Source organism: Heterodontus francisci, chromosome 9, assembly GCF_036365525.1.
Source record: "Heterodontus francisci isolate sHetFra1 chromosome 9, sHetFra1.hap1, whole genome shotgun sequence".
NCBI lineage: Eukaryota > Metazoa > Chordata > Chondrichthyes > Heterodontiformes > Heterodontidae > Heterodontus > Heterodontus francisci.
In genome coordinates this window covers 53,448,961-53,476,388 of record NC_090379.1, presented here as the reverse complement: position 1 = coordinate 53,476,388, position 27,428 = coordinate 53,448,961, and the positions used below count along the sequence as shown (strand labels likewise).

Below are 27,428 nucleotides of genomic sequence, written 5' to 3'. Positions count from 1 at the left end.
GCAGCAGTCTGAGCTTGCATGGCAGCAAGCTGACCTGGCATTACAGAAGTCTGAGCTTTCACTGCAGCACCAAGACGTTGGGTGTCTTCTGCTTGTGCTGCAATGGAAACTGAGACATCAGTCTTGGACCTCTGCAGGGGTGGTGAAGTTATGAATGTTAGGTATGATTCATGATTGATAGAGATAGTTGGTAGGTGAGTGATGGGGTGCGGTGCATTAAACAGTTTGTGAGGCTAGTGGTGCAGTTGGTTGGATATGGCATTTCAAGAAACATTCACTGATGTAATTAACTTTTTTGCATCATTGCATCCAGATCCTAGGGGCTTGATTCCTGGCATTGACTGCCAAGGCAATCTGACCCCACTGTCTCAGCAAAGTTTGTCTGGAGGACGTCTTGGCCCTCTGTGGATAGATCACATCACTCCTCTTCTGCACCTCTTGCTCTAAGGCCTCCGGTGCAGTGTCAGAGAACCTTAGAGCACGCTGTCTCCCAGGTTGCACCATAATTCACTCTTCTTCCTGCTCAGACTCTCTTCCACAAAGAGTTCCAGCACCTGTCCCATGCAGAATGCACTTCAGCTTTAAGAGCTGCATGCTGGCTTTAACCACTGCTGGGTAGCTGTAAGTGGTGTGAGCTTCACAAAAACTTGGGTACCCTGCTGAGGTATGCAGCCACTCAACAGGGTATTTAGCAGTGGCTGCATGCAGCAATCATTTAAATTAACAAGCAGCACGAAGTTGGTGTACTTCCTGCATCGGAAGCAACCATCTTCAGCTTCTTCATCAATGGCCTTCCTTCAATCATAAGGTCAGAAGTGGGGATGTTCTCTGATGATTGCACAATGTTCAGCACCATTTGCAACTCCTCAGATACTTAAGCAGTCCATGTAGAAATGCAGCAAGACCTGGACAATATCCAGGCTTGGGCTGATAAGTGGCAAGTAGCATTCACGCTGCACAAGTGCCAGGCAATGACCATCTCCAACAAGAGAGAATCTAACCATCTCCCCTCGACATTCAATGGCATTACAATCGCTGAATCTCCTGCTAGCAACATCTTGGGGGTTACCATTGACCAGAAACTGAACCGGAGTAGCCATATAAATACCATGGCTACAAGATCAGGTCAGAGGCTAGGAATCCTGAGGCGAGTAACTCACCTCCTGACTCCCCAAAGCCTGTCCGCCATCTACAAGGCGCAAGCCAGGAGTGCGATGGAATACTCTCCATTTGCCTGGATGGGTGCAGCTCCAACAACACTCAAGAAGCTCGACATCATCCAGGACAAAGCAGCCCGCTTGATCGGCACCCCATCCACAAACATTCACTCCCTCCACCACCGACGCACAGTGGCAGCAGTGTGTACCATCTACAAGATGCACTGCAGCAACGCACCAAGGCTATTCAGGCAGCACCTTCCAAACTGGCGACCTCTACCATCTAGAAGGTCAAGGGATGCATGGGATCACCACCACCTGCAAGTTCGCCTCCAAGTCACACACCATCCTGACTTGGAACTATATTGCCGTTCCTTCACTGTCACTAGGTCAAAATCCTGGAACTCCCTAACAGCACTGTGGGTGTACCTACCCCACATGGACTGCAGCGGTTCAAGAAGGCAGCTCAGCACCACTTTCTCAAGGACAATTCGGGATGGGCAATAAATGCTGGCCTTGCCAGTGATGTCCACATCCCATGCATGAATAAAAAAATGGGGGCAGGTTAATCGCACATCACAATCCCCTTGCCTGTTTTTGAGCTATTGAATTTTGCCCCCCCCCCCCATTGAATCACTATGTTACAGGTCCATGGACACCAATTATCCTCTTGATACCTATCATTCATGTGACCTTGTGTGTTGGTTTGCTTTTTAACACTGAGGGCCACCACAGCTGAGCCTGAATCTGTCCTCACTCTGTCTAGACAAGCGCATTCCAGTAGGTACCTGTGGATAGTAATCAGAAATTGGCTCCCTGGGTGATTTTTCTCTCCACTATATTGTCGAGACACTGAGGTCAGTTATAATGTCCTCACTGCTGTCTAAGCTGAGATTGATTACTAATATTTCTAATTATTTATCACATAGGAAAAGCATGGAAAATGAATTTAACCAGAAGATTTCTGAGATGGAAGCCCAGTTTGCGAAGGAACATCAAACAATCATGCTTAAATTCAAAGAAGAAACATGTGAACTTGAGGAAAAGTATCAACAAGAACTTCTAGAGCTTGAAAAACAGCTTCAGGAAGAGAAAGGCCAGTGGGAATTTGAAAAAGAAGAGCTTTTACAGGAAAATGAAGAAGAAAAAGAAAAGCTGAAGGAAATGTTGTTAAAAGAGAAAACCCAACTTTCTCAGATACTCACTGAAGAGAGAGAGAGTTTAGAGAAATCTTGCAAAGATGAATTAAATAAATTAGCTTCTGAACATCAGCAGCTTCAGAAGGAACTAGAGGAGTTAAAAGCTGTTACCTCTAAGAAAGAGAGTATTTTGACAAGTGAAATTATCAGCTTGAGGAATGAATTGAAGATACAATTACAAAAGAAAGAAGAACAACTGGCTGAGACTGGGGACAAGCAGGAGCAGACCAGAGTGTTGATTGAAAGGGTAGAGGCAGAATCTGAAAGGGAAAAAAATAGACTGAAATTGGAAAAACTTAGATTGGAAGAAAAAAACACAATGGTTTCTGTTCAACTCCAGACAGCACAGGAAGAATTTGAAAAAGAAAGAGCAGAACATTGTTCTGAAATCTCCAGACTGCGAGAGAAAATCAAAAATATGGAAGAGAGCATGGTGGCCCTTTGTGAAAAGCAGAAGTCCAACAAAGAATTGGAAGGGGAAAATAAAGAGATGAAAAATAAGATCCCACAGTCGCAGGAGAAAATACCACAGCTGGAAGAAGAAACATTGCTCCTTGCAGAATCGAAAATAATACAGGAGGAAACGAAAAACGATAGCACAGAGATGAGAACTGAAATATTGGGGCTGGAGGAAAGGACTAAGGAATTGAAAGGAAAAGTCCTAGACCAGCCAAACATACAAAAAGCCAATGAACTACTTCAAAGAGACAAGGCAGAAATAATGAGGGTGAATTTTGAACTTCAAACAAAGGTTGAACAACTACAAGAAAAAGTGATGTCTCTTACAAACTTGGAGAAGGTGTGCAAACTGTCTGAGAAAGAAATAAGATCAGAAAATGCAAATCTGAAAGTGAGGATGAAGGAACTAGAAGAAAAAACACTGGATTTCTCAAACTTACAGAAAACAATTGAATTGTTTAAAAATGAAAAGGCAGAAATAAAGATGAAGAAGCTGGAACTTCAAGAAAAAGTTGAACAGTTGCAAGAGAAAGTAAAAGTCCTCACAAAGGTGCGCGAACAGTCTCAAAAAGAACTAACACAGGTAAAATTACAGAACGTGAACTTGAAAGGTAGTACAAAGGAATTGCAGGAAAAAGCTCTGGAGCTCTCAAATGTACAAAAAACTATTGAGCTGTTTAAAAATGAAAAAATAGAAATGATACGAGAGAGGGTAGAACTTCAAGAAAAAGTTAAACAGTTACAAGACAAAGTAATGATTCTTTCAAACTTAGAGATTGCACATGAAGAGTCTGAGAAAGAAATAGTAAAAGTAAGGGCTCAGAACACGAATCTGCAAGAAAGGACCAAACAGTTGGAAGAGAAAGTTGTGTCCATTTCAGAACTTCACAAGAGAAGTGCTCAAACTGAAAGAGAGAACACTGAGTTAAAACTTGTCGTTTCCAGATTACAAGAGCAATTTAATCAGCTGCAAGCCAGAATAAACAGGTAATGATTATGACAATTTAATGCAACTTCAGTAAATTCTTTTGGCTAAAATGTGAAATTAACACACTTTCATTTCCAATGCTTTTTTCCCCCCCAAAACACATGGACAGTTGACTTCTTTGAAATGTGGTAAGCTGGAAACCATCGCGGTTTAAGGTGGTGCATTTTTAGTTAAAATTAAACTAAAATGCATCATGTTTATAACATCTGCTATACTTCAAAGGCTAGATTTTCCATCCATTGATTATGAATGGATGGAATTCTTGCCCTCCTTAAAGGCATGTCTTGTCCTTCTTTGGAAATGTTGTTCCTAAAGATTGCCGTGGAAACCATTGTGAAAGTTAATTGTGCTTTGAATCACATCAATTTCAAAAATTCGAACTGTATCATTGTTCAGCAGATGATTACTTTAAATGAAATTGGCACACTGTAAAGAACATGGATGTCTAGTCCCTGTTATACAATTTCATGATGTTTCTTGCAGTTTTTTCTGAAGTTGTTCGTTTTTCTTTTAAACGTTGCTGCTATGACTATCTTGTTCAAACTCATTTTAAAATGGAAAGCTCCTGTTGGATCTTGTAAACTGAATTTCCCTTGACGATTGGAAGGGGGAGGGAAGACTTGTACAATATTTTTTTCCTCTGTCTTTCTTGATTACATTCAAGGAATATTTCAAGGGAAAATGTTTGCAGATGCCATTATATTTATAGCTGCTAAAACAGCTATGCATCAATTAAATTGAGTTTTGCCTCATAATAATCAACGATGTATTTTATTTTATGAAGTTTGTTTAAAATGGGTTTTTGTTGCTAATTTTGCTTAAATTCATAAACATTCAGCACTATGTTTACTGTTACCAACCTGTTGCTTTTGTTGATGGATTTGTATGCAACATAAGAGCAAACATTTCTATCTTAATCTACTGTACATATTGCTGTCCAAATGTACTATAAAGAGTTGGATCATGCAAATTTATTATTCTGAATTAAATTCAGCAATAATGGGAAGCGGGCATGCTTTTAATGTATGAATCTCTTAATGGGTGAATCTAAATTATATCAGACTTAACCGAGATGAGCAGATCTGCAAATACAGATCTGCAAAACTGCAAATACAGAAACAAAATGGAGTATTACACCAAATGTTTATTCAAAGCATATTTCAGAATGGGAAATAGTTTTCCTTTCTTTTAAAAAGTCTTGGTGGTATATAAAATGCACCACCTTGCGTGTTATTCATAAAGCATGACAGAATGGTGAATGTTGATGTGTTAGTTTGTTGCATCATTGGGGGAAATGCACTGCTGCATGCATGGCCGTCTCGCACAATGTCCTTCTTACCCATTCATTCATTTGCATGTTCACACCTTGCCCCAAAATAAAGATAAAGCCATGACTGCACTTTGATATATAGTTACATAGCTAAATGACAAAACATTTTAAATATATCAATGTTTTAACATCAGTTCTTTTATTTCCTCATGTGATTGTGTTGGTATGTATGCATCCACACTGGTCCATGGAAATAATAGAAACGTTACAAGCGCAATCTAAAACAGACCTTCTTGTAGGAGTGATTGTTCTTAGTTTGTAATCAGCAAGATGTGAATCACTATTGTGTGCCCATATCTATCAGCCTTTGCTCAGTAAAAGCTGTGTCCCCCCAGTGTCAGAAGGTTGTCAGTTCAAACCCCAATCCAGAGACTTGAACCCATAATCTAGGCTGACACATCAGTGCGGTACAACAGTGAAAGAGTGCTACACTGTTGGAGAAGTTGTCTTTCAGATGAAATGTTAAAGCCAGGGCCCTTCTTCCCTCTCAGATGTATGCAAAAATCCTCTTTCATAGAATCATACAACACAGGAGGCCATTCTGTCTGTCGTGCCTATGCCAGCTTTTTGAAAAAACTTTCCAATTAGCTCCACTCCCATGTTCATTCTTCGAGCCCTGCAGATTTTTCCTTTTCAAGTATATATCAAATTCCCTGTTGTAAATTACTATTGAATTTGCTTCCACCATCGTTTCAAACAATGCATTACAGATCGTAACAACTTGCACCGTAATGAAATTTCTCCTCATCTCCCCTCTGGTTCGTTTGTCAATTATCTTAATTCTGTGTTCTTTGGTTACCAACCTTCTACCAGTGGAAATAGTTTCTTCTTACCTACTCTGCCAAAATTCTTCATAGTTTTGAATACTTATATTAAATCTCGCCTTGTCTCTACTCTAAGGACAGCACATCCAACTTCTGAAGCCTCCTCATTATAACTGATGTCCATCATCCCTGGTATAATTCTAGTAAATCTCCTCTTCAAGGCCTTGATGTCCTTCCTAAAATATGGTGCCCAGAATAGGACAAAAGACTCCAGCTAGGACCGAAGCAGTGATTTACAAAGGTTTAGCATAACTTTCTCTTTCTTTTCACTTTCCTTTCCATTGTCTCTCTATCTTTCTTTTCCTTTTCTTAATTCAGCAGACTAGAGCTCAAAATATTGCAGCTTTTTCTATTTAATCTGCAGTGGTGAATCTGAAGAACTCATTGATGCGAATGACATCTTAAAAGATCAAAAAGCCACGAAGAGGGAGGAAGAAGGAGTTTATCATGAGAAAATCATAGAATTAAATGAAGCACAACAGAAATTAAAGTAAGTTGCTGTAAAAGCTCCAGGAAGTCCCCATTAATCTAAGTTAGTTAAAACCACGCTCACAAAACTCAATATAGTCAATGATATCCCAAACTACCATGATCATGATGTTTTAACCATTCAGGTTGCCTATTTTAGTATCATTAAAATTATTTAAGAAGGTAATTATTAACTAGTACTTACCTGACTGTTTTAGAATTTTTTTAAACTTGCTGTTTTGCAGTTCGACTTGAATTTTAATTGTTGCATTTTCTTGCTGCTACTTGTTTCAGAAAATAAAATGTTGACACTTGTTACCATAAGCTCATATGTAAATGCACAATATGATTTGTATGAATCTTCCACTTGATGATTGGTATACAGATGTACCAACCTAAGACAACAAACAAGAAGTACCAACAGCATGTCAATATAAGCCAAGGCATTACTGTTGGTTCTATACCTAATGCTGGCAGTAATGGAGTGTTATGAACCAGTATTATTGGAAATGGCAGAGAGATTACAAGAGTGAAACAAATCATTCACCCAACCAGTTTGTGTGGGTGTGTATCCTTTACATGAGCAATAGTTCTAATATATATGCCCTATTCTGATGTCTCTGAACGAACAGGGGGCATTCTGAAGGGGGAGGGTGAACAGCCAGAGGTTGTGGTACACATCGGTGCCAACGACATAGGCAGGAAGAGTGACGAGGTTCTGCAGGGAGCTTAGGGAGTTAGGTAGAAAGTTAAAATACAGGACCTCTAGGGTTGTAATCTCGTGATTACTCCCTGTGCCACGTGCCAGTGAGGCTAGAAATAGGAAAATAGTGCAGCTAAACACATGGCTAAACAGCTGGTGTAGATGGGAGAGTTTCAGATATCTGGATCATTGGGATCTCTTCAGGGACAGGTGGGACCTGTACAAGAAGGACGGGTTGCATCTAAACTGGAGGGGCACAAATATCCTGGCTGCGAGGTTTGCTAGCGTCACTTGGGAGGGTTTAAACGAGTGTGGCAGGGGGGTGGGAACCAGAGCAGTAGGACAGCAGGTGAAATAACTGAGGGGGAACTAGTAAATAAGGCCAGTAAGACTAAGAGGAAGAGCAGGCAGGGAGATGTTGCTGAGCACAGCGGGACTGGTGGTCTGAAGTGCATTTGTTTCAATGCAAGAAGTATAACAGGTAAGGCAGATGAACTTAGAGCTTGGATTAGTACTTGGAACTATGATGTTGTTGCTATTACAGAGACTTGGTTGAGGGAAGGACAGGATTGGCAGCTAAATGTTCTGGGATTTAGAAGCTTCAGGCGGGATAGAGGGGGTTGTAAAAGGGGTGGGGGAGTTGCATTACTGGTTAAGGAGAATATCACAGCTGTACTGCAGGAGGACACCTCGGAGGGGTCATGCAGCGAGGCAATATGGGTGGAGCTCAGGAATAGGTAGGGTGCAGTCATGATGTTGGGGGTTTACTACAGGCCTCCCAACAGCCAGCGGGAGGTAGAGGAGAAGATATGTAGACAGATTTTGGAAAGATGTAAAGGTAACAGGGTTGTAGTGGTGGGTGATTTTAACTTCCCTTATATTGACTCGGACTCACTTAGTGCTAGGGGCTTGGATGGGGCAGAATTTGTAAGGAGCATCCAGGAGAGCTTCTTGAAACAATATGTAGATAGTCCAACTAGGGAAGAGGCCGTACTGGACCTGGTATTGGGGAATGAGCCCGGCCAAGTGGTCGAAGTCTCAGTAGGGGAGCATTTCGGGAACAATGACCATAATTCCGTAAGTTTTAAGGTACTTGTGGATAAATATAAGAGTAGTCCTCGGGTGAAGGTGCTAAAATTGGGGGAAGGCTAATTATAACAATATTAGGCAGGAACTGAAGAATTTAGATTGGGGGCGGCTGTTTGAGGGTAAATCAACATCTGACATGTGGGAGTCTTTCAAATGTCAGCTGATTAGAATCCAGGACCGGCATGTTCCTTTGAGGAAGAAGGATAAGTTTGGCAAGTTTCGGGAACCTTGGATAACGAGGGATATTGTGAGCCTAGTCAAAAAGAAAAAGGAAGCATTCGTAAGGGCTAGAAGGCTGGGAACAGACGAAGCCCTTGAGGAATATAAAGAAAGTAGGAAGGAACTTAAGCAAGGAGTCAGGAGGGCTAAAAGGGTCATGAAAAGTCATTGGCAAACAGGATTAAGGAGAATCCCAAGGCTTTTTATACATATATAAAGAGCAAGAGAAAGTGTTGGCCCACTCAAGGACAGAGGAGGGAATCTATGTGTGGAGCCAGAGGAAATGGGCGAGGTACTAAATCAGTACTTTGCATCAGTATTCACCAAAGAGAAGGACTTGATGGATGATGAGTCTAGGGAAGGGAGTGTAGATAGTCTGGGTCATGTCGTTATCTAAAAGGAGGAGGTGTTGGGCATCTTGCAAAGCATTAAGCTAGATAAGTCCCCAGGGCCTGATGGGGTCTACCCTAGAATACTGAGGGATGCAAGGGAAGAAATTGTTGGGGCCTTGACATAAATCTTTGCATCCTCATTGGCTACAGGTGAGGTCCCAGAGGATTGGAGAATAGCCAATGTTGTTCCTTTGTTTAAGAAGGGTAGCAAGGATAACCCAGGAAATTACAGGTCGGTGAGCCTTACGTCAGTGGTAGGGAAATTATTAGAGAGGATTCTTCGGGACAGGATTTACTCCCATTTGGAAACAAATGAACTTATTAGCGAGAGGCAGCATGGTTTTGTGAAGGGGAGGTCGTGTCTCACTAACTTGATTGAGTTTTTTGAGGAAGTGACGAAGATGAAGGGCAGTGGATGTTGTCTATATGGACTTCAGTAAAGCCTTTGACAAGGTCCCTCATGGAAGACTGGTACAAAAGGTGAAGTCAGACGGGATCAGAGGTTAGCTGGCAAGATGGATACAGAACTGGCTCGGTCATAGAAGACAGAGGGTAGCAGTGGAGGGTGCTTTTCTAAATGGAGGGCTGTGACTAGTGGTGTTCCGCAGGGATCAGTGCTGGGACCTTTGCTGTTTGTATTATATATAAATGATTTGGAGGAAAATGTAGCTGGTCTGATTAGTAAGTTTGCGGACGACACAAAGGTTGGTGGAGTTGCGGATAGTGATGAGGATTGTCAGAGGATACAGCAGAATATAGATTGGTTGGAGACTTGGGCGGAGAATTGGCAGATGGAGTTTAATCTGGACAAATGTGAGGTAATGCATTTTGGAAGGTCTAATGCAGGTGGGAAGTATACAGTAAATGGCAGCACCCTTCGAAGTATTGACAGGCAGAGAGATCTGGGCGTACAGGTCCACAGGTCACTGAAAGTGGCAACGCATGTGGATAAGGTAGTCAAGAAGGCATACGGCATGCTTGCCTTCATCGGTCGGGGCATAGAGTATAAAAATTGGCAAGTCATGCTGCAGCTGTACAGAACCTTAGTTAGGCCACACTTGGAATATTGCGTGCAATTCTGGTCGCCACACTCCCAGAAGGACATGGAGGCTTTGGAGAGGGTACAGAAGAGGTTTACCAGGATGTTGCCTGGTCTGGAGGGCATTAGCTATGAGGAGAGGTTGGATAAACTCGGATTGTTTTCACTGGAACGACGGAGGTGGAGGGGCGACATGATAGAGGTTTACAAAGTTATGTGTGGCATGGACAGAGTGGATAGCCAGAAGCTTTTTCCCAGGGTGGAAGAGTCAGTTACTAGGGGACATAGGTTTAAGTTGCGAGGGGCAAAGTTTAGAGGGGATGTGCGAGGCAAGTTCTTTACACAGAGGGTGGTGAGTGCCTCGAACTTGCTGCCGGGGAGGTGGTGGAAGCAGGTACGATAGCGATGTTTAAGAGGCATCTTGACGAATACATGAATAGGATGGGAATAGAGGGATACGGTCCCTGGAAGTGCAGAAGGTTTTAGTTTAGACAGGCATCAAGATCGGCGCAGGCTTGGAGGGCCGAATGACCTGTTCCTGTGCTGTACTGTTCTTTGTTCTTTATTCCATATGACATTTTGCCAACCACTTTCAAACACTTGGTATGAAAACTTGACATGATTTTTGCTTCAATCAGTAGCCCCTGCAATGAACTCTAAAGTCATTGCTGCAGTCTGAGAATTGAAGACTGTATTTTCTCAGTGATCCCACCCAAAACCATGTCCTCCTGACTTACTGCTATTTCCTGGGGCTGCTGTGTGGTAGTTGACAGTAGGCCCGAGGAAGCAGTATTAATGGCTTTGAAGTCCTCCAATGGAGAGAGGGGTCTTGTAGCAGCCTCCTGTTCTTCCAATTTGAGCTGAAGGCCTTCATTGGGAGCCTTGCAACCATCATCAGGGGTTATTGATGCACCTTGGGGATTGTCCTCTTCACGCTGGCTGGCTCGTTCTTGGTTGGAGCCCGCCGATGGAAGTGGTTAACTGTAGGGGCAAATTTGGAGAGGGTGGTGGGGGGGGCGGGATGCAAGCAGAAGTCCTATCCCACTGCAACACTGTTCTGAACACTAGCCCTGGTGTCTTGAATTAAATGTCAACTACATCAGCAAGATAGTACAACACACAGGCATTGTATCAGGATAAGATGTAGGCAAACTCAACTCAGTTGACCATGTAAAATCCTTCTCACTAACATTTGGTACTGGATCCCAAGATGGGAAAATTGTCCCGGGATTAGTCAAACAACAGTCTGACCTAGTCATATTCACAAAATCATGACTAACACCTCATACTGATCCATTAATGTCCCTGGGTATGTCACGTCCCACCTCAAATGGAGGTCAAGCAGCATCATCTATTTGGCACTTCTGACTGAAGTTGCTTGTCCACTGCTGGCCCACTGTTTGGGAGTTATAGCCTGTGTTTTAGTCATAGAGTGCAAACAGCAAAATAATGTATAAAGCACTTGTGGTAATATGATAGCAGTGTTCAACTCTGTCCTTATTTTAACTGCCTGTTGGGTGAGTTAATGGGGCTAAATTTTGGCAAGTACAACGATTTAAGGTAGGATATTAAACTGTAGCACTCTGCATCTTTACAGGCAACAAGTGGAGATTTTGAAGGGTGACAATATGACTGCTCAGAGAATTATAGAAGTTCTGAACAAACAGGTACATTCTTACTCCTTCCAAAGATATAAATTTGTGCAAAGTTCTCCTTTAATGGTTTTGTATTAAATATATAAATCAGGGTACTATACCAGTCATGGAACGCTGAATGTGAAATTCATAAACAAATGGGCAAAGTTTGCATCACGCATGCTCCACGTAGTTATACCAGGCATTCAGTTGCCTAACTAGCAATCCATAAAGGGAATGCTAGAGGCCTTTCAAAAAAAGGCCCAGGAAAAATTCATTGTTACTTTTGTGGGCCAACGGAGAGCATTCCCACTTCTCCTGAGCCCACAAAATTAAAACTGAAAATTTCCTAGGTGTTTTTTGACTACTGGACAATTAAAGCACCCCTCTCTTGGTTATCGCCACCTGAAACACCACACCCCTATAGACCCACCAGCCAGCTGACTAAGCATAGGATCTGTGCAATTTCCTAGCTTCCCTGACCAGTGAACTGCAGTGTGTTATCCATTTGGCTCCCGCAGCCTGTTGGCCTCATACAACTAAGGCCCGAAGCCAAAGTTGGCTCAGGATTCAGATGGATGGATGGAGCAGCTGATCTGTCAACTTGGCTTCTGTTTTGGGCACAAGTCAAATTGCTATGAGGTGCTGGTTTTCTCTTTTTTCACATTACTTGATGTAATTTAGACTATTAAGTGTGGTGAACAACAAATATCCTTGATGGTCAGTCTTGCACATTATGGGCTGGATTTTACAGGGCTCCTGACATCATGCTCCGTGGTGGTGGGGGGGGGGGGGGCGGAAGATTGCTCCGGCAGTGACCCTCCATGGAGCCCATCACCGGGAGGGCCGGGCCCGATCCGGCGGCAGAAAGGCTCCATGGCCGTCCCCCCCACCCCCACCGGCCACTGGGCGACGGAACCCAGCTTACCATATTGAAATGAGCACTGTGCATACATTTAAATAAACTTAACAGCGATCCTACGGTCGGGCTGTAATCTTCAGACCAGCGGCCAGCCCTCCCACACTTTCACTTTCCCATCTGGGAAAAGCAGGCACCACATTGATGGGGAAGGGGAAAATGTGAGATTTTTAGTGCCGGGCGTGGGGGGAACGGGGTCAGACTCTCGTCATTAGCGTACGGGATGGTGGGAAGGGACGAACGGTGAACCTTGTACTGTTCGGAAGGGGGGGAAAGTCAGATTTATAAGGTAGTGTTTTGTGGGGGTGAAGGGCAGAAACTTAATTTTATTGTTTTTGGTTGGGTAGGAAAGGGGCGTCGGAATTTTGATTTGAACAGTGAGGGGAGTGGTTCCCTTTAAAAATTTAAATTAACCGGCAAGGCTGGCTACGCTTTAAAAATGGTACCAGTGCCTGGCGCATAGCCAGCTGATGCCATTGCTGCCGTTAGAGAGCCTGTCCCCTCCACGTGATTGGGGGAGGTGGGGCGGGCGGGCCGACCGACCGACCAGGTTATTTAAATGAGCTGTCCTGCGGCAGATTGTGGCGGCATGGCAGCACGCAGCTGGTACATGCGGGCTGCCATTGCCGCTTAAAATCTGGCCCTATGCCGTTGAAAATAATTTTCTCTCCTTGCGTCGGTGATTCATCTGGTTTAAACTGGCAGGGTGGAACTGGAGTAGGAACAAATATTAACAGCCTGTACACACTTTTTGAGGCATCATTACACCACTGAAAAAAGGTTAAATGTTGGATTGTTGGCTTTTATCTCAAGGGGACTGTCATACAAAGGGGAAGAAGTTATATTACAGCCATACAGAGCTCTGGTTGGACACCATCTGGAGTACCACATCCACTTCTCGGCATCGTATCTCAGGAAGGAGATATTAGCCTGAGAGCGGGTGCAGCACTGATTCACCTGGGGCTAAAATGGTTAAATTATGAGGATGGTTGCATCGACTAGGCTTCTACTCCCTTGAATATGGAAGTTTAAGGGGTGTTCTAATTGAGGTGATTAAAGAATTTGATAGTATAAATAGAAACTATTTCCTCTGGTAGAGGAATCCAGAAAATGGGAGCACAGCCTTAAAATCAGAGCTAGGCCATTTAGGGGTGATGTTAGAAAGCACTTCTTCACACAAACTGTATTGGAAATCAGGAACGGTCTCCCCCAGAAATCTGTTGAGGCTAGGTCAATTGAAAATTTCAAATCTGAGATTGATAGATTTTTGTGAGACAAGGATAGTAAGGGTCGTGAAACCAAGGCAGGTGGCTCAGCCATTATCTAATTGAATGGCGGAACAGGCTTGAGGGGGCGAATGGCCTACTCCTGTTCCTATTCCTATGTTCGTACTGCCTTTGTCCATGTGTCACTGTTCGTAATTAACAAATAACGTGTTCACCAGAAAGAATAAATAAGTCAAACTGGTTGGCCTTACTTCCACGAAAGAAATTTATATAGCACCCTTCATGCCCTCAAGATGTCCCAAAGCACTTTACAGCCAATAAAGCACTTTTAAAACGTAGTCACAGTTGTAATATAGGAAACCACCAACTAAGGTTAAATTGGCCACTACAATAAATACATTTTAATAAACATTCAGACATTTTGATGTCCATGAGGTAATCATATATAGATTTTATTTAAATAAGGCATCCCTGCAGCCAAGAGGAGAAAAAAGAAAATTCAGCATCAACATATGTTTAACCAGAACTTAGCAAAGAAAACAATCTAGGTCATAGTGCGTATAATCTTCGAATTAAACTGTGTAAGAAGATCCTAATCTATCCATCTGTTGTCACTAATCCATACAGCAGTGTGTTTGCCTACAATTTGAGGTTTGTTCTGAAGATCATGACACTCCATTTGATCATTTTAAAGCATTTTTTAGTAACTATAAATGGTTAATTTTAGTTCCAAATATTTAAGCTCTGCCTTTGTTTGATGTGCCGCAGGTCCACAGTTGCTGCTTTCTTTATCTGAGATCTGTGTATATCATAATAATTTGTGAAAGTGATTATTGGTTCCTACCGTTCTGAAAACCTTTTTGTTCTAAATGGTGCTACAAATCAGATGGCAGAACTGAGATCCCAGAACCAGCAGTTAGATGCAGAGAATGAAGATCTTTGCCACAAAAACTCAAAGAATCAAGCTGGTGTACAGGAACTGAAGCAGCGGTTGGCTGAGCTAATTCGCCAGAAGGAGAAAAAGGCAGGGAATTTGCAGAAAGAACGGGAACAAGAAAAAATTCATAGAATGCAAGAAATTGAAAACAGTCATGTAAGGTTAAATTGTTCATTGATAACTTTGGTATTGTCTTCTATTTCTTATGATTAAATTGTCTCCGTTTTACAGCACCATGTAAATTTCCACATACTGGGAGTGGTAATGTTACTGGACTAGTCATCCAGAAGCCCAGACTAATGCTGTGGGGACACAAGTTCCAATCTCACCATGACAGCTAGTGGAATTTATGTTCAATTAATTAATAAATCTGGAATTAAAAGCTAGTCTCAGTAATGGTGACCATGAAACTACCAGATTGTCGTAAAACCCACCTGGTTCACTTATATCCTTTAGGGAGGGAAATCTTACTTGTCATTCCAGACCCACAACAATGTTGTTGACTCATAACTGCCATCTGAAATGGCCTAGCAAGCCACTCACTTGTACCAAACCTCTAGAGAAAAGCCAAAAAGGAATAAAACCAGATAGACCACCCGGCATTGACCTAAGCACTGGAAACAACAATGGCACACCCTGCCAAGCTGATCCTGCAAAGCTCTTCTTACTAACATCTGGAGACTTGTGCCAAAATTGGGAGAGCTGTCCCACAGATTAGTCAAGCAACAGCCTGACATAGTCATACTCACCGAATCATGCCTTACAGCCAATGTCCCAGATTCCTCCATCACCATCCCTGGGTATCTCCTGTCCCACCAGCAGGACAGATCCACCAGAAGTGGCCTCACAGTGGTATACACTCAGGAGGAAGTTGCTCTGCGAGTCCTCGACATTAACTCTGAACTCCATGGTCTCATGGCATCAGGTCAAACATGGGCAAGGAAACTTCCTGCTGATTACCACCTACTGCTGTCCCTCAGCTGATGACTCAGTACTCCTCCATGTTGAAAACCATCTGGAGAAAGCACTAAGGGTAGCAAGGGCACAGAATGTACTTTGGATGGGTGATTCAATGAACATCACCAAGAGTGGCTCAGCACCACTACTGACTGAGCTGGCCAAGTCCTGAAGGACTTATTAGCCAGACTGGCCTGCAGCAGGTGGTGAGGGAAAAATCTGCTTGATCTCGCCCTCATCAATCTACCTATCAACTGTCCATAGCTGTACTGGTAGGAGTGACCTCTGCACAGTCCTTGTGGAGACGAAGTCCTGTCTTCACATTGAGGATACCATCCATCGTGTTGTGTGGCACTACCACCATGCTAAATGGGATAGTTTCAGAACAGATCTAGCAGCTCAAAACTGGGCATCTATGAGATGCTGTGGGCCATCAGCAGCAGCAGAATTGTACTCAACCACAATCTGTAACCTCATGGCCCGGCATATCCCCGACTTTACCATTACCATCAAGCTGGGGGATCAACCCTGGATCAATGAGAAGTATAGGAAAACATGCTAGGAGCAGCACCAGGCATACCTTAAAATGAGATGCCAACTTGGTGAAGCTATAATACAGGACTACATGCATGCTAAACTGCTGAAGCAGCATGCTGTTTGGGGGTGGGGGGGAGCAATAGCACTCCATGATGACCCCTATGTGCGGGGTAGGGGCCAAAAATGGTATGGGGTCGAAGATCATGTGGCCAATGGCTGCATCCTTGCAACGGCAGTAACATGATCGTGCTCATGCTGCCCTGCTTTTATGCAAAGCTAAGATGGGCAATGTCATGCCATGCCATATAGGTGATGATGAAACGCAGCTGAAGCACCAATTTACATCACTCTCTGCCCTGATAGGTGCCATTGACCTACTGAAGGAACCAAGTTCACCTGCAGCATTCAGATGGGGCTGGTCCATCCTCTCTTTCTTGATCCCAGTGCCATGAGGAGCCATATCTGCTGGAGGTGGAACCAACAGGCAGGCACAGCCCAAGTGGAAGCTCATGAAAGTGAGCAGCAGCAGCCACCAAGGTGCAATAGGCGCCTGAGAAGACGGTGGGTCTACAGGCCCCTCATGACATACCTGCAGATGTCAGAGCGCCAGTGTCAGAGGCGATTGCGGATGTCCAGAGAGGCGGTGACACATCTCTGTGCACTGCTGAATGATGACCTGCAGCTGGTGGGGTTTGCTGGACACCCTATGCCTATGGCCCTCAAAGTCACCGTGGCTCTTCTTTGCCTCCGCATCATTCCAGGGACCTACTGACGACCTGTGTGGGGTTTCACAGTCAGCAGTACACCACTGTATCAGGGAGGTCTCCAATGCCTTGTACAGGGAGGCCGGTGACTATGTTCACTTCAGGACGGACCCTGAGAGTCAGGCTCAAAGGGCCGTCGGATTTGGGGCCATCACGGGATTCTCACAGGTACGAGGGGTCATCGACTGCACGCATGTGACCATCAAGGCTCCAGCCGGACAACCAGCCGCGTTCCTGAATAGAAAGGGCTTCTACTCACTTAATATGCAGCTAGTCTGTGACCACAGGAAACGCTTCATGCAAGTTTGTGTCCGCTTTCCAGGCAGCTGCCATGACTCATTCGTCCTGCACCAGTCCCAGGTGCCAATGCTCTTCACTGCACCAGCTCTGATCCAGGGATGGATTCTTGGGGACAAGGGCTACCCCTTGCAGACATGGCTCCTGACGCCAGTGAGAAACCCCACCAGCGATGCAGAGGAGAGATACAACGCCTGCCACAGCTCGACACAAACTACCATTGAGCAGGCCATCGGCATGCTGAAGATGCGCTTCCGCTGCCTGGATAGATTGGATGGGGCCCTGCGGTACTCATCAGAAAGGGTTCTGTGCATCGTTGCTGTATGCTGTGCTCTGCACAACTTTGCAATACAGAGGGAGGAAGCCTTGCACAATAATGAGAGCTGAGAGCAGGAGACATGCTCAAACAATGGGGACACAGAGGAGTTGCAGCAGCATACTCAAATGGGAGGACGAAGAGCATTGAGGCATCACAGACAGAGTGAGCAAAGATCAAAGGATGCTCAGCAACGCTTTATTGCTGAGCGCTTCCACTATCGCTGAGGTGTTGAATATGCTCCCCATGTCACACATCACCATGCTTCATCTGGTAGGCAGTCTTCTGCATCTGTATCTCCACCATTACTGGCAGCAGATGACTGAGCCATTGACCATGTGACTGCATACATACAACGCCACATCATGCATACAGGCATGGCTATGATGTTCTTCCATACATTGCCATTTCTCTCAGGTCAATGATTTAATGGGAGGAGACATAGTCAGCACATACTGGCATGCATCACTCACAGTAAAAAGGAGACACCTGTTAAAAAAACACATTTATTGAGAAGTAATCAATACATATATGGGTTATCACGAATGAAACGTATGTGTCATGGTGTCTTTTTTAGCCGCTTGCGGGTGCTCTTTCACAGTGCAACCTCTGCACTAGCAGCTTGACTGGAGGCAGGCTGCTGATCAGGACATCCTTTGGCTTTGGATGACTTGGGCGTTCGTCCTCTGGACGCACGAGACCAGGAGGGCCCCAGCTGCCTGACAGCCTCCTGCACCCATGCAGGGTTCTCCTCCAACGTCGTGGCTGCTGGAGCTGGATTCAGTGGCAGAGGGGCTGAAGAGCCGGTGTCCACAATAGAATCACCCTGAGGGGGGACCCCTAATATGGATCACTGGCTCGCCTCCTCCCTCTCAAGGCTCATAGGAACCTCGCTGCTCTCCTGAGAAGGATCAGGAGCAGAGACACTTTCCAGGCTCCTGGTCCCTCTCTCCTAGCCACTGCTGCATCCAGGTCATGGCCGAGGTGACGGTTTGCAGGTCTGCGCGCATCTGTGGAATGTGGCTCTCCATGAGGGTCCCCATCCTCTCCATGCGCTCATTTGCCCGGGACATAGCAGCTGTCATGGCCTGGATGGACACCCCCATTGTCCGCTCATGGCTGCGCATGGCCTGTGCTGTTGACACCAGAGGGTCATCATCAGCCTGGGGCTCAGTATGGGCCTGGCCGCCCACAGTCCTCCAACTGTCAGAGGCCTCAGCTGTCTCAGCCTCAGCCCGCTGTGTTGTGGTGCTCTCACCAGCTTGTGTCCCTGACTCTAAAGCCGAATGGATTCCCACCAAGGTGAGTGTCTCTGCGCTGGTAGAAGGTGCGGGAGTGTCATGGGACACTGCATCCTCTGAGATTGTGTCCTCTCAGAGGTGCCAGCACTCTCCAGGGCCTCTGATGCCACCTCGGAGCATCGCCCTGCAAGATACAATGTGAAAAGCACAGTTTTAGTTTCACTGGTGTACATATCACTAATATGACAGCATTGTGTCCACAAAGGAAATGTTTCGAATAATCATTGCGTTTGTCAAAGAGATGTATGTTCACCCGGGAATTCAAGTTCCACGTCTGAACCTGAATGTCCTCCCTGACCGCCATGTAGCTTGAGGACCTCCTCCTCAGCCTGTGATAGTGGTCGGATGTCTGGCACCTCTCCGCCAGTCCTGGAGGACTCCCTTGCATTGTGCGTCCTCTTTGCCTGGAAGAGCAAGGATGCAGATGTAAAACATTGCCAAACAACAATTTGACGCTTTGCACAACAGGGGAGCTACAACAGAAGGTGGGGGACAATCAGTGTGTAATACAGACTCAGTCTGGTATGTAGGTGCCATGCTCTGGGGTGCAAATGAAGGTGGATTTTTTCACACATGCAGCCACCCATGTGGCATCAATCCTCCCAGCCTGACCTCCCTGTGTTTAACATGGCAGTGGCACTCCGTGGGAAAACCCAGGTCAGATGGAGCCGCTAAAAATAGTGCCACTTACTTTTGCCGTGCATATGAGTTCGTTCAGTCTCTTGCAGCACTGGACCCAGTCTCGGTGGGTCACCCCATGGCAGCTTACTTCCACTGCAATCTCCATCCAGGCTTGTTTGGTCAGGTGGAGGGCCTCTTCTTGCCATCGCTGGGAAGAGGACCTCCCGCCTTGCCCGTGCAGCTTGGAGGAGAGTGAGCAGGGAGGAATTGCTGAACCGTGAGGCCACCCTTCCTTGCTCCTCTGTCGTCTCCTGTGCCTTGATGGGGTCTTGGTTGCCAAATGAGGATAAACAGCTCCTGTACTGGTTTTTAAATAGATTCTGTCTGTCTGCAGGGCTGGCTGCCATTTTAAATATGGCGCCAGCACCTGCCTACTGGTCAGCTGATGCCGTTTACAGCATTGGTCACCCCATTCCTGCCACATCATTGCTGGGGGGGCAGCAGACCCAGACATGCTAATGAGCCACCACGCTTAGGATCGCGGCAGCCCAAGTGTGCGGGCCGCTATTTTTTCCCACCTGCCGCCGATTTTGGCAGCAGGCCTGCAGAATCCAGCCCATTTACCATCTCAAACCCTTCATTATTCTGAATAGTTCTGTCACATTCCCCCTTTAACTTTCTCTGCTCCAGTGAACATAGCCTTAGTTTTTATAAACCTTTCAACATAATTGTATTCTCTCATGCCTGGTATCATATTAGTGAATTAAAAATCTCCGTATCTGCATGCACTAGATCTCTCTCCTCCATTCTTGAGAAATTAATCACTTGTATTTCCATTTTGTTTTTTCCAAAATATGCTATTACATATTTGAATGCAGTTTACCAAACTCGCATATTTGGTACGGCCGGTAATTTGCTGTGCTCATGTTGAAACTACTTATGTCTGTGGGGAACAAGAGACATCCAAGCATAGAGCTCTGAGATACAGCACTAGCAACATCTGGTCAACAGAAGAAACACCTATTTACTCTTAGGTCTGGACTTTTGGCCCCGCCAAGGGTGGGAATGGAGGAGAACTGGGCCCAAAAATACCAGCACCAGCCAGCTGATTTCCTATTGCAGTTCCCAGCACCAGCCTTTTTAGCGGAGGCAAGATCAGGGCCAGCAGGGTTAACTGCTCATTAAGAGCCTTGTTAAGTCCGATTAAAGGAGGTCAACAGCAATTTTCCAGTTGGTCTCCAGTTTTCTGCTCTGGCGGAGGCAGGCACCTGGTGATAGGCCAGGGTGCCAATGCTTCAGGTAGGCCTAGAGGCCCTCCATGCCTGCCTGGGTGTGACAGCAGCCACATGCTGTCCTGTAGAGGGGTTCACCACCCCCTAACCACCTCCCACAGTGGTGGCCTAGCTTCAAGAACCATTTTTTAATTAAAGTTAAAAAGTTGACGAGAAGGCACCTCCATGTTGAAGCACTCTCTCTGTTACTTACCTGCCATCACAGCCTGCTGCTCCTCTCAAACTGGAAGGCCTCTGATTGACCCTCGAGCTTCGAGAGCTTGCCCGCCACCCCTAATTGGACAGGAAACTGTCTCCATGCCAATTAAGGGGGCACCTTGATGAAAATCCCACTGTTTCGCCCTGGGGGCAGATTCAAGACCTAGTCCCACCCGCAAGGGAAAAATCCAGCCCCATGGTCTGCTTTCTTTCCTTCAGCCACGCCCTATCCGGGCTTTCACTTTACCTTTTCAGCAAATCTCTGTGTGCCAATTTGTCAAAAATATTTAAAGTTTAAATATACAATATTCCTTTGTCTATGTGCCTTTTAAAAATCTGTGACTATCCCTGATTAGCCATAACATGCAAAGATTGTGGTCTCTAGCAATTTTCCTATTTTCGCCATGAGGCTAACTGATCTTTAGTTACTTGGTTTAACTTTTTTCTGCCATAATCCAATCCTTTGATACAATTCCTGTTTCTATAAACTTTTGGAAAAGTTATGGTTACTACCTCTGCTATTTCCTCACTAGCTCCTTTGGTATTTGTTAGCTTGATGACTTAACAATTTTCATTCCCATTAATCCTTTTAATACAGCTTTGTTAACATTTTAGCTGTTCCTCCAGGTTTTGGCTGGTACTCTTCCTTCACCTTTCTTTGTAAATACAGGCAAGCTATTTAGGTTTCTCTCCCATTCTTTCATTTTCTACTATGACATGACCTTCTTCATCGCTCAGAGACTTTTTACTATCCACTTGTTTTCAGTGCACTTATAAAAGCTTATCAAGTTTTCCTATTTCATATTCTTAGCCCTCATAATACTACTTTTTGCTTCTCTTCTAGCTTTGTTCTGTAATATTGGTCTTAATTTTAGTGTAACTACTTTTCAGATTTTACTTTGGGCCAAATCTCCTTTTTCATGGATAGAACAGTCCCTCTATTTCTGATCGAAATGTTTTTAGTTTGTACCCTACCCATCTCTTACTCAAAATTTCCACTGCTGCCAACTTTTCCATCAATTAATTGTCTTTGGCTCCCTTTTTTTGTTATAAATCTTGCTCTTCTCCAGTCCAAAACTGTTTTTGTTTTCTTCATCAATTCCAGCTGTAAGCATCAATATAATCATTGGCTGCTAAATGTTCTAATGCCTTGAAGTTTCTTAATTGTCTTAATCCATTACCCAGAACCTCCTACATGTTTCCCTTGGAGTTGTAACTTACTGACTGAGGAAAGAACCCTATCTGCATTCTGTAATTAAAGCGTATTTTACTATCAGCAGAAATAAGTGAGATGCTTTTGATTATTTGTAATTTTTTTATATATTGATGCATGAGTTTCATAATCACAAAGTTTTTTTTTTGTTCATTCATGGGATGTAGGCATTGCTGGCAAGGCCAACATTTATTGCCCATCTCTGTTTGCCGAGTGGTTTGCTAGGCCATTTTAGAGGCAGTTAAGAGTCACATTGCTGAGTCACATATAGGTCAGACCAAGAAAGGACAGCAAATTTCCTTTGCTAAAGGACATTAGTGAACAAGGTGCTTTTTTTAACAACAGTCCAGTAGTATGGTGGTCATCATTTCTAACACCAACTTTTTAATTACACATTTATTTAATTAACTAAATTTAGACTCTCCAGCTGCAGTGGTGGGATTTGAATTCATGGCCAGAATTTTATGCCACCCCAGCGAGTCGGATGGTGGCGGAGGGTGGCGTACAATTGAGCGGGAGGCTCCGGGATGCCTTCCCGGCCCGCTCCCGCCTCCACCCCACTTTAAATGGGCCGTGCGGGGGCAAGAAACGGCCGCCCACCCCAGGCCAATCAAGACCCTTCAGTGGCCACTTAACGTCCACTTAAGGGCCTTCACCTGCATCCACGGGTATTTTACCCGTGGCAAGCGGGCATCTGGGAGACGTGAAAGGCCGCCCAGCGATACTTGGCGGCCTCTAGGCGCACCAGGAGTGGGCCCTGATAGTTGGGCACAGGGTGCCCGATTGAGGGCCGCCCCCGCTTCCCCAACCAACCCCAGGACGTGAGACACCCCACTTCCCCCCAAACGACCACCCTTGCCTCGCTGGGGTGTGACCGATCTACCCGTCAAGGCAACCCTTACATTCCTTCAGTCCTGGCTCCATGTCCTTGGCTGGGCTGCAGTGATTGGTCAGCAGCTCAATGAGGCGGGATGTCCTCCCTCAAGCGGGTGGAAGTCCTGTTTCAGAACAGTTAAAGCCCGGGGACCTGTAAAATGCAAGTCGGATCCCCGGGCTGGGCGGAAGCGGGTTCGCCACCGACTATTACGTCGGTGGCCAGCTCCCGTCTGCCCAGCGTAAAATCCAGCTCCATGTCTCTAGATCATTAATCCAAGCCTCTGGTTACTAGTCCAATAACATAACCAGCACGCTACCATCCATATATAGTATATATTCAGAGTTATTGATGTTCATATGGCAAAAATCATGTATAGATTTACATTTTGAAATTGATCCACTTTGTAGAAAAAGCTCAATATCCATTTCTTGCATCTTTAGTTATCCAAATATAACAAATTGGAGGATGAAGTCACTGCTCTAAGGCACATAAATGAAAACTTGATAAGGGAGAAAGAAACATTGAGTGATGAAGTTAGCCAGTGCATTGGCAAGGTACGAAAGATTTAAGGTTGAGTATTTAAATTAGATTCAGAGCACCAGTTAATAGCCACTTACTGTCTTTTACCACAGGAGCAGTTATTTTAGAATGCATTTGTAACTGTACATCTATATATACTTACGTTCAGATTGCCAAAATGAACATTATGGAGATGCAGGCAGAAAATTTGAGACAAGAACGGCAGACATCATTACAAGAAACCCAAATGTTGTCTAGTCAGCTGACCACATCACAAGAAAAGGTAATGCAGATGAACTAGAAAGGAATACAAGGAAAATGTAATTTTAGTTATATTGCAACACCTCTCTAAATCCCTCACTTTGTGTGCTGTTCCACACCCAAAATAACAGGCAGGGGACTTGCTTTTCAGGCTTCTCCCTGAGCTGCTGTAGAGCTACTACGAGCTCTTTTTATTCGTTCACAGAATGTAGGCATCACTGGCAAGGCCAGCATTTATTAATTGTTCTTGAGAAGGTAGTGGTGGCATTCTTGAACAACTGCAGTCCTTGTGATCAAGGTGCACCCACAGCAATGTTCCCGCTAATTTCTCTTTGCTGAGTGTGGTCTGTTTGTTGCACTGCAGGGTCTGGTTAAGATTGCTGTTGTTGATGCTGCACATATCCAGGCATATGGAGAGTATTCCATCACACACCTGACTGTACTTTGTAGCTGGTGGAAGGGCTTTAGGGAGTCAGGAAATAAGTTACTCACCACAGCATATCCAGCCTCTGACCTGCTCTTGTAGCCACAGTATTGATGTAGTTAAGTTTCTAGTCAATGGTGACCCCGAGGACATTTATGGTGGGAGATTCAGTGATGGTGATGTTGTTGAATGTTAAGAGGAGATGGTTAGACTCTCTCTTGTTGGAGATGGTCATTGCCTGGCACTTGTGTGACGCAAATGTAATTTGCCATTTATCAGCCCAAGCATGAATGCCTAAGCAGAAGGTAGTTTGACTCATCTTTCTCCTCAAACCCATAGGAAAATATCTTGGCTTCCACTTAGTACCTGCCCAGTGTGGCGCAGATTTGGGAGCACTGTTTTAAGCCACTTAGTAGCATTGTGCTATTGGATCACTCATAAGAAATTGCACTTAAAGGAATGAATTTTGTTGTGTACTCAGAAAAAGATGAAAACCTCAACTCGGGAACAAATTTAGCATCAACTGTAAGAAGTATGGCTCATAGTTTTGATGGAAAGACTGTTGCAGGTTATAATCATATTCTGAAAATCGTAATTTTATTTGTTGAGCTTTACAGTTTAAATTTTGTCACAGTGGATGTTTTATATTTTTAGATACAGAGTCTGGAGGAAAACTTACAAAGTATCAACCTTCAGACAGCAAAATTGAAATCAGACTTTCGTGTAGCTCAACAGGAAAACGAAGCATTGAAACAGGAAGTGATGTCATTGCACAAACAGCTACAGACCACCAAAGATAAGGTGTAACTCCATTTAAATACTGCCTGAATTCTTTCAGTCTGTAACATTTCTAAACCATGTTTGATGTGTCTATATAACTTAGTGTGTGTGTTCATGCACATATAGATGAAGTTAGCATTAGTGTATTGGATATTTTTGATAAGAATGCCAATCCAAGGCTCACCGTAAATGTGCAATGATAGCTTTATTCAGTTCTTCTCCACTTTCCCCACTTCTCAGCCCAAATGCCGACACTTACTGGTATGAGGTGTGTCATGGTGCCAGGTGCCTCTGTTCTTCAGCTATGCTTATCTTCTTTGTCATTGAACCTAATGGCAGTGGGAGCATCACAACCAAGCCCAGTCCTATCCTCCCCAATGTCTACCTAAGTTCACATTCGACCAAAGTCTTTTCATGAACCGATCCTCCTCTCCACTTACATAGGCAGGGAATGGATAATGCAAGTTTGAGGCACCTCACACTGCTATCTTGTGCACTTCAGCAACTGGTTGTCATGGTGATATATGAGAAAGAGGAGGGGAAAGGGATTTTTAAAAAAAATTTCCCCTACTTCTTTCAAAACAATCAAAAAAAATTCTGATAATTTATTTAAGTCTATGTCTCCTTTCTGTGACTTTCAGAATCAGGTGCTAGAGCTGACTTTGCATTCTGCAGATTTTCAGCAGCAGCAGAAAAAATTTTACCAGGATGACCTGGCTCGGCTGGTGAAGGAGGAACAGAAATTACTACGTCAGGAAAATGAGAGGCTGCAGAAAGAGGGACAGCACACTAAAGGAGAGCTACAGCAGGCCAGGGAGAAGGTAACTGAGAAAATAACCCAACAGGCTCCTGAATCTTGATTGTCTTCACACAGAGAGATGTGCTGGCTTTCAAGATCTGCTTCCTCTTGGCAGTACACAGTTACATTGAAGGGGGCTTTGGAAGCATCTGCAACCCACTTAATTCGGCTGCATTGGCTGAAAGACGCTGTGAAAACAGAACAACCGCAGATAAGGAGAACTAATAAAGTTGGACACCAAAAATGTTTAATACGTTATTGTACAATCCACCTCAAACTATACAACTGTCAAAATAGAGCAACCTGGTTGATTTACTCCTTACCAATTTTCACCATTCTCCTTTCCTGAAAGCACAACTGGTTTCACAGGCACTGGTCACTCTTTGAGTGACTCCTGTCCATCCTCATCTTCACATTCACCATCGCCTCTGCTCCTTCTGCCCTACCTTTGCAACTTGTCCAGCCTTCTAACACCTCTTCTACCATTCAGTTCTCCAACTCAGGCCTTTTGAATAACCTCACTCTCTTTGCCTCACCTGGCTCTACTTTCTGGGATTCACTCCTTAAAACCTTCTTCCTCTCCACTTTACTTTCTGTCTTTTAAAAACCTTATCAAACCTCTTTTTTTATTTCAAACAAGCCTCTGGGCATCTTTCTCCTATCATGGATAGGTGTTCAATTGCTCTTGTGCTCTTGTTTTGGTCTCGCAGGAAATCAAGGGATATGGGGAGCGGGCGGGAAAATGGAATTGAAGCCCAAGATCAGCCATGATCATATTGAATGGCAGAACAGGCTCGTTGGGCTATATGGTCCACTTCTGCTCCTATTTCTTGTGTTTTTGTTTTCATTTCATTCTCTCTTTTATGTATTTTAATCCCCCCTTCCCCATAGAGCATTTTCTACATTGGAAGTCTTGTGTGTATATTCAATATGCTGTTGATTTTTCATTTTCTAATCCAATGGCACAGAGGCCAATCCTAAGGCTCCAACGGTTGCCTGATTGGGATCAGCTAAGTTAGCACAAATTGGGAATCAGACATACTATGCACCTAGTCTGTATGGCTCAGCTATTCAGTGAATTATCTCACTGGCCAAGAGGGTGTGGGAAAATGGCACACTGACACGGAACACAAAGGTCCTAGTGTTTCAAGCCTGTATCTTCAGTACCTTGCTCTACTGCAGCTAGGCCTGGACAACGTATGTCAGCCAAGAGCGACGTCTCAACTCATTCCATCTTCGCTGCCTCCGAAGAATCCTTGGCATCAGGTGGCAGGACCGTATCTCCAACGCAGAAGTCCTCGAGGCGGCCAACATCCCCAGCATATACATCCTACTCAGCCAGCGGCGCTTGAAATGGCTTGGCCATGTGAGCCACATGGAAGATGGCAGGATCCCCAAGAACGCATTGTACAGTGAGCTCATCACTGGTTTCAGACCCACTGGCCGTCCATGTCTCCGCTTTAAAGACATCTGCAAACGCGACATGAAGTCCTGTGACATTGACCACAAGTCGTGGGAGTCAGTTGCCAGTGATCGCCAGAACTGGCGAACAGTCATAAAGGCGGGGCTAAAGAGTGGCGAGTCAAAGTGACTTAGCAGTTGGCAGGAAAAAAGACAGAAGTGCAAGGAGAGAGCCAACTGTGTAACAGCCCCGACAACCAATTTTATCTGGAGCACCTGAGGAAGAGT

At 44.6% G+C, this 27,428-nt stretch overlaps 1 protein-coding gene across 5 annotated transcripts in view; it reads left to right on the top strand.

The window, feature by feature from the left end:
* nin (ninein (GSK3B interacting protein)) overlaps nucleotides 1-27,428 on the top strand; it is a 185,352-nt gene that overhangs the window by 143,534 nt on the left and 14,390 nt on the right. For 3 of the 5 annotated variants that reach the window (XM_068039093.1, XM_068039092.1, XM_068039095.1), the window contains 8 exons: nucleotides 2,087-3,802; nucleotides 6,322-6,447; nucleotides 11,465-11,534; nucleotides 14,533-14,739; nucleotides 23,397-23,510; nucleotides 23,645-23,758; nucleotides 24,815-24,961; nucleotides 25,582-25,761. In XM_068039093.1, coding sequence (XP_067895194.1) covers nucleotides 2,087-3,802; nucleotides 6,322-6,447; nucleotides 11,465-11,534; nucleotides 14,533-14,739; nucleotides 23,397-23,510; nucleotides 23,645-23,758; nucleotides 24,815-24,961; nucleotides 25,582-25,761 — 2,674 coding nt within the window. The remainder of the gene's footprint in view (nucleotides 1-2,086; nucleotides 3,803-6,321; nucleotides 6,448-11,464; nucleotides 11,535-14,532; nucleotides 14,740-23,396; nucleotides 23,511-23,644; nucleotides 23,759-24,814; nucleotides 24,962-25,581; nucleotides 25,762-27,428) is intronic. The other 2 variants (XM_068039094.1, XM_068039096.1) reach the window with 2 other exon arrangements.